Raw genomic sequence first — 7,500 nt, forward strand, 5'->3', positions numbered from 1 at the left:
TGAGCGCGCTCTTCACGGGAACCTCCTCCGGGGTGAGCCACATTTCCCGGGATCTCTGCGCGAGCGATCGAGACGGGTGGGCCGGTTTCTGCAATGATGATGTTGAAACGAACGGGATCTCCGCGCGCTGCCCCGCTTAAAGATATCGCGACGCCGTGACGGGTTGGTCGCCTCCACCGGGAGCTCGTGCCGCGTTAACACGGTTGACACCCATCTTCTTCTTTTCCTCGCGGGCGGCGACAGCAGCGGCAGTGTTGTGTTGTTGCGGAGCGAGAACTTATTTCCGCATTTTTGCGTTTCTTCCCAGAGTTCCGCTGGTGCGGAGGAAGTTTCGGTCTCGCGGCCCTCCGTGATTGGCTCCGGATGCTTCAGAGTTCGGGAAGATTTGATTTGTGTCTCGACTGCATGGGAAGAAACGGGTTCAAGTGTAGCGAAGCTCTTACCGGGAATCCGCTCTCTGGTGGCCGAGGAGAGAAGTGTGTGCTGTAGGATAGATAGATAGATAGATAGGTGGATTGATAAATAAATAGATAGATAGATAGATAGATAGATAGGCTATATTTGCTTGCCGAGGGGAATTTGCCTGCAGTGTGTGTGTGTGTGTGTGTGTGTGTGTGTGTGTGTGTGTGTGTGTGTGTGGTCAAAATGGGGAAGGGGGGGCGGGCACAGCTGTTTCATCAGCAGCGGTTTGGTGTTTAGCTTAATGCTACTGCAAGAGATGGAGATTAAGACTAGACTACTGCAAGAGATGGAGATTAAGACTAGACCACTGCAAGAGATGGAGATTAAGACTAGACTACTGCAAGAGATGGAGATTAAGACTAGACTACTGCAAGAGATGGAGATTAAGACTAGACTAGGCCTACTGCAAAAGATGGAGATTAAGACTAGACTAGGCCTACTGCAAAAGATGGAGATTAATAAGACTACTACTGCAAGAGATGGGGCCAACATTTGAGAAACCAGAGAATTCAGCAACACCTCTACAAGCCACACACCACTTGTGAGTGCTGCACAGTTATTATGAAGCATTTCATGCCCATGATGCCCATAGGATAGGCCTACTGAGAGATGACCATGCAGATTCATGAAAACGGCCCAACCATAATAGGCCTACATCAGCGTCCACCCTATTATGGTTGACTCTAGGACAGAAGAAATGATGACTTGGTTCAATTATTATTCCAATGACTCACAAAGTTCACCCCCAAAATAGCGTAAAGAGTGCAAATCAAATGATCAGCTGGGAGAGGAGAAACAGGCCCATGCCCCCTGTGACTGGGCTCAAGAACCATACTGGGCTCAATTGGGCTCAAGAACTAAACTGCATGGGCTCAAGAACCAAATTGGGCTCAAGAACCAAACTGGGCTCAAGAACTGAGTTGTAATGAAGTTGTTGTGTCCATGCCCATCTGGCCTATATGGAACATGTCATAAGTTGACGACTGCATACCTCATACTGCATGCCTGAAAATACTTTCTTGTTGGGTTACATCTGAAATTAGGTGCTCAGATATTCTACAAAAACTGAAGTTATTGGCTAATCTTTAGGTCTTCCTTACATGAAATAAACAGTTTGGCTATTAATAATGTAATGGTGTTGAATCTAATCTAAGGCTTTGATATATTGTTTTACTTTGTTTTATGTTCCTCATGTGACGTGCCTCTCCAGTGCCCCAACCCACTCTCCTCAGCTCCACCTAGTGTTACACATAAAGTACTGCACTGTCTGTCTCCCTTGTATGTCTATCTGTCTGTCCCTTCAGTGTTCAAATTACGTGGGACCAGTTGGGGGTCGCTAAAACTGACCACCACATCATTATGATCATGAACACGGCTCTATAACTGACCACCATTATGATCATGAACACGGCTCTAAAACTGACCACCACATCATTATGATCATGAACACGGCTCTAAAACTGACCACCACATCATTATGATCATGAACACGGCTCTAAAACTGACCACCACATCATTATGATCATGAACACGGCTCTAAAACTGACCACCATTATGATCATGAACACGGCTCTAAAACTGACCACCATTATGATCATGAACACGGCTCTATAACTGACCACCACATCATTATGATCATGAACACGGCTCTAAAACTGACCACCATTATGATCATGAACACGGCTCTAAAACTCACCATCACACCATTATGATCATGAACACGGCTCTAAAACTGACCACCATTATGATCATGAACACGGCTCTATAACTGACCACCACATCATTATGATCATGAACACGGCTCTAAAACTGACCACCATTATGATCATGAACACGGCTCTAAAACTCACCATCACACCATCATGATCATGAACACGGCTCTAAAACTGACCACCATTATGATCATGAACACGACTCTAAAACTGACCACATCATCATTATGATCATGAACACGGCTCTAAAACTGACCACCATTATGATCATGAACACGACTCTAAAACTGACCACATCATCATTATGATCATGAACACGGCTCTAAAACTGACCACCATTATGATCATGAACACGGTTATAACTGACCACCACATCATTATGATCATGAACACGACTCTATAACTGACCACCATTATGATCATGAACACGGCTCTAAAACTGACCACCATTATGATCATGAACACGACTCTATAACTGACCACATCATCATTATGATCATGAACACGGCTCTAAAACTGACCACCATTATGATCATGAACACGGTTATAACTGACCACCACATCATTATGATCATGAACACGACTCTATAACTGACCACCATTATGATCATGAACACGGCTCTAAAACTGACCACCATTATGATCATGAACACGGCTCTAAAACTGACCACCACATCATTATGATCATGAACACGGCTCTATAACTGACCACCATTATGATCATGAACACGGTTATAACTGACCACCACATCATTATGATCATGAACACGGCTCTAAAACTGACCACCACATCATTATGATCATGAACACGGCTCTAAAACTGACCACCACATCATCATGATCATGAACACGGCTCTAAAACTGACCACCACATCATTATGATCATGAACACGGCTCTAAAACTGACCACCATTATGATCATGAACACGGCTCTAAAACTGACCACCATTATGATCATGAACACGGCTCTAAAACTGACCATCACATCATTATGATCATGAACACGGCTCTAAAACTGACCACCATTATGATCATGAACACGGCTCTAAAACTGACCACCATTATGATCATGAACACGGCTCTAAAACTGACCACCACATCATTATGATCATGAACACGGCTCTAAAACTGACCACCACATCATTATGATCATGAACACGGCTCTAAAACTGACCACCACATCATTATGATCATGAACACGGCTCTATAACTGACCACCATTATGATCATGAACACGGCTCTAAAACTGACCACCACATCATTATGATCATGAACACGGCTCTAAAACTGACCACCACATCATTATGATCATGAACACGGCTCTAAAACTGACCACCATTATGATCATGAACACGACTCTAAAACTGACCACCATTATGATCATGAACACGGCTCTATAACTGACCACCATTATGATCATGAACACGGTTATAACTGACCACCATTATGATCATGAACACGGTTATAACTGACCACCATTATGATCATGAACACGGCTCTAAAACTGACCACCACATCATTATGATCATGAACACGGCTCTATAACTGACCACCATTATGATCATGAACACGGCTCTATAACTGACCATCACATCATTATGATCATGAACACGGCTCTATAACTGACCACCACATCATTATGATCATGAACACGGCTCTAAAACTGACCACCACACCATTATGATCATGAACACGGCTCTAAAACTGACCACCACATCATGAACACGGCTCTATAACTGACCACCATTATGATCATGAACACGGCTCTAAAACTGACCACCACATCATTATGATCATGAACACGGCTCTAAAACTGACCACCACATCATTATGATCATGAACACGGCTCTAAAACTGACCACCACACCATTATGATCATGAACACGGCTCTAAAACTGACCACCACATCATGAACACGGCTCTATAACTGACCACCATTATGATCATGAACACGGCTCTAAAACTGACCACCACATCATTATGATCATGAACACGGCTCTAAAACTGACCACCACATCATTATGATCATGAACACGGCTCTAAAACTGACCACCACATCATTATGATCATGAACACGGCTCTATAACTGACCACCATTATGATCATGAACACGGCTCTAAAACTGACCACCATTATGATCATGAACACGGCTCTAAAACTGACCACCATTATGATCATGAACACGGCTCTAAAACTGACCACCATTATGATCATGAACACGGCTCTAAAACTGACCACCATTATGATCATGAACACGGCTCTATAACTGACCACCATTATGATCATGAACACGGCTCTAAAACTGACCACCACATCATTATGATCATGAACACGGCTCTAAAACTGACCACCATTATGATCATGAACACGGCTCTAAAACTGACCACCATTATGATCATGAACACGGCTCTAAAACTGACCACCATAATGATCATGAACACGGCTCTATAACTGACCACCATTATGATCATGAACACGGCTCTAAAACTGACCACCATTATGATCATGAACACGGCTCTATAACTAACCACCATTATGATCATGAACATGGCTCTATAACTGACCACCACATCATGATCATGAACATGGCTCTATAACTGACCACCATTATGATCATGAACACGGCTCTATAACTGACCACCATTATGATCATGAACACGGCTCTAAAACTGACCACCATTATGATCATGAACACGGCTCTAAAACTGACCACCACATCATTATGATCATGAACACGGCTCTAAAACTGACCACCATTATGATCATGAACACGGCTCTATTTATAGAGTTATAGAGTTATAACTGACCACATCACCATTATGATCATGAACACGGCTCTATAACTGACCACCGTTATGATCATGATCCTGAATAAAGCGTGTCTGTCTGTCTGTCTATCTACCAGTTCATCTGTCGGTCTGTCTTTTCCTGTCCTATAGCCCAGTGTTTCTCAAACTATGGGCCGCGGACCGGTACCGGGCCGCGAGAAGATTACCATCGGGCCGCCGGCCGACCCTCTCTGCCGCCTTCAAGACGCACCATGCGGCCGCGGCTGCACCCGTTCTTCTCGGTCATATTGGTGCGATATATTTTCACAAAGAAATAACAGGCATATCATATGAAACTGCATAACCTGACCTTTCTAATGACGCTAGCCACTAGTTTCTACGACGAACGGTTCGCGAGATAATTAGCGTTGAAAATTACATACAAAAATAAAATGTCACACTCGGTTCTGCGTCATACAGATTCTTCTCTGTGAAATATCTCATGATTTCGGAACTGCCTATGGCAAACTGCATATCAAAATAAACAGGAGATCCAACTGATTCCAATGGCATATAGAATGTATCTGTATAATTAGCGGTAATCACGAGAAATCCCTTTTTGAAATCACATTAAATTTCTGCCTTTTTTCATACCTCCCCATTTCCCCCACTTCAAAATAATGTATTTTTCATAACAGAAGTTTTCAGACCCCTGTTTATGATATGGCAGATGCTTGATATTTTATTTCAGGACCCAAAATGGCAATAGATTGAAATGTTATACGTAGGCCTACTACTAGTAACTGCTAATAATAATAGCCTAATAATAATGATAAATTATCTATCTATCTATCTATCTATCTATCAGGCTTGTGCAAAATTCAGAATTGAATTGAGAATGACTCCTAAATTCCAATTCAATTCTAGGGTTTGAATTTAATTGAATTGAGGTCAAAAACAGGATGTAGAATTACAATTCAAAATTGAATTAAAGAAGAATTGAAATTCAAAGAAATTCATATACATAATTTAAGGGTAGTGTTGAACAATTAAGTTTCACAAAATGTCAGATATGATCGCAACAAACACACAATTTATTGAAAACAGTAATCAATTACATTTCCAAAGTAACCTTCCCAAAACTGAATGCAGATTCAACACATTCTTCCTGTTATGTGACTGTGGAATTGTCTTGAATTGCCATGAATTGAATTCCACTTCCTGTCATTCCAATTCAAGTTAAAATTCAACTTCCTGTGGGGTGGGGCCAATTCGATTCAAATTCCAATTCATGAATTGAATTCTAAAATTCGGAATTGTGCACAAGCCTGCTATCTAAAGGCGTACATGGTGGCGGGCGATGGAAGTTGGGGGCATGGGCGGGTGTTCAGAGGGTGTGCAGACGCCTATGCAGGGCCTTGGAACACCAAGGCCTAACATCACAGGGCCCCAGAGCAAAGAAGTTTGAGAAACCCTGCATAGCCTACTGTAGCTATAGGCTACCTGGAACCCCGGCCCTAGTTTGGGTGTATCATATAGGCTCGGCCAAGACAGGTGTTTGTGAGATGGTCATGCCAGACCACGGAGAGTGTGTGGAGGGCGGGGGTTGGGCGGTGGTCTAATTGTGGCCGTAGCCGGTGACGCGATGGACAACGGTGGCCGCGCGCTGCTTACAGCTGTCCTCTCAGCTGCTGCGCGCAGGAATGTAGCGTTCTATCACCTTATTTGGGCATCGATAGTAACACAACCGGATATGGGTGCAGCATTTATTATTGTCCCCTTCACTGACAATAACGGTGATATTTTAAATGTATAACATGAAAACTACGTTGACTATATGCAAACATGGGGAAGGAGTGTTTCCTTTTCACAGAAAAATGAGGAAGACGAAGAATGTTTCTGATATTTTCCGGCAACAAAGTATGATATTTGCTTGCCTGCTGAAATGCTAGACACGCTTTCCAGTCGGAAGAAATTCGCTCACGGTCCTTCTCTTTCCGCGTCTGTTTAGGAGTAGAGCGTGATTTCAGGAACAGACGAACATAGTCTTCAAAATGCAGGTATGCCCGTTTTTACGGAGACTTTAACATTTGTTTGAGTCGCACGTATTGTCACGTTTGCTGTCATTAGTAGCCTAGTTACTGGAGGGCTTTGCGAGGGAGTTAATTAGTCTATGAAGTCAATTTGATTAGGATCCGAAGCACTAGGGCGTAATGTTAGCCTACACTTCTGATCACTTGATCTCTTGATGGCCTTTGATAATCGATGTGTATGTTTATTATACAGTGTCACGGTATCGACATATTTTGTGTAGGCTAGTCAGTGGCATTTTCTATCCCATCGTAGCAAGTGGCTAGGAACTGCATGTGGTGTTCAGATCGGGCTGTTTGTGTTTCGTAGGACCCTAACGAAGACACGGAATGGAACGATATCTTGAGGAAGAAAGGCATCCTTCCGCCCAAGGAGACGCCGAAAGAGGACGAGGAGGAGGAGGAGCGGCTGTTTCAGCAGCAATCCGTCGGTGTGTGTGCACACACACACACACACACACACACACA

At 43.2% G+C, this 7,500-nt stretch overlaps 2 protein-coding genes across 3 annotated transcripts in view; one reads left to right on the forward strand and one right to left on the reverse strand.

Moving 5' to 3' along the window:
• LOC134079224 (TBC1 domain family member 8) overlaps window positions 1–367 on the reverse strand; it is a 35,336-nt gene extending 34,969 nt beyond the window's left edge. Inside the window, exon 1 of the mRNA XM_062535440.1 lies at window positions 1–367. This exon is cut by the window's left edge and continues 84 nt beyond it. Within this exon, the coding sequence (XP_062391424.1) occupies window positions 1–43 (43 nt within the window). The 5' untranslated portion in view covers window positions 44–367.
• A 6,539-nt stretch (window positions 368–6,906) lies between these two features.
• The window catches only part of pdcl3 (phosducin-like 3), a 4,377-nt gene continuing 3,783 nt past the window's right edge, over window positions 6,907–7,500 (forward strand). For both annotated transcript variants that reach the window (XM_062533591.1, XM_062533592.1), the window contains exons 1-2: window positions 6,907–7,002; window positions 7,343–7,463. In XM_062533591.1, coding sequence (XP_062389575.1) covers window positions 6,997–7,002; window positions 7,343–7,463 — 127 coding nt within the window. In that variant the 5' untranslated portion in view covers window positions 6,907–6,996. The remainder of the gene's footprint in view (window positions 7,003–7,342; window positions 7,464–7,500) is intronic.

This window comes from Sardina pilchardus, chromosome 4, assembly GCF_963854185.1.
Source record: "Sardina pilchardus chromosome 4, fSarPil1.1, whole genome shotgun sequence".
In the NCBI taxonomy this organism is placed as follows: domain Eukaryota; kingdom Metazoa; phylum Chordata; class Actinopteri; order Clupeiformes; family Clupeidae; genus Sardina; species Sardina pilchardus.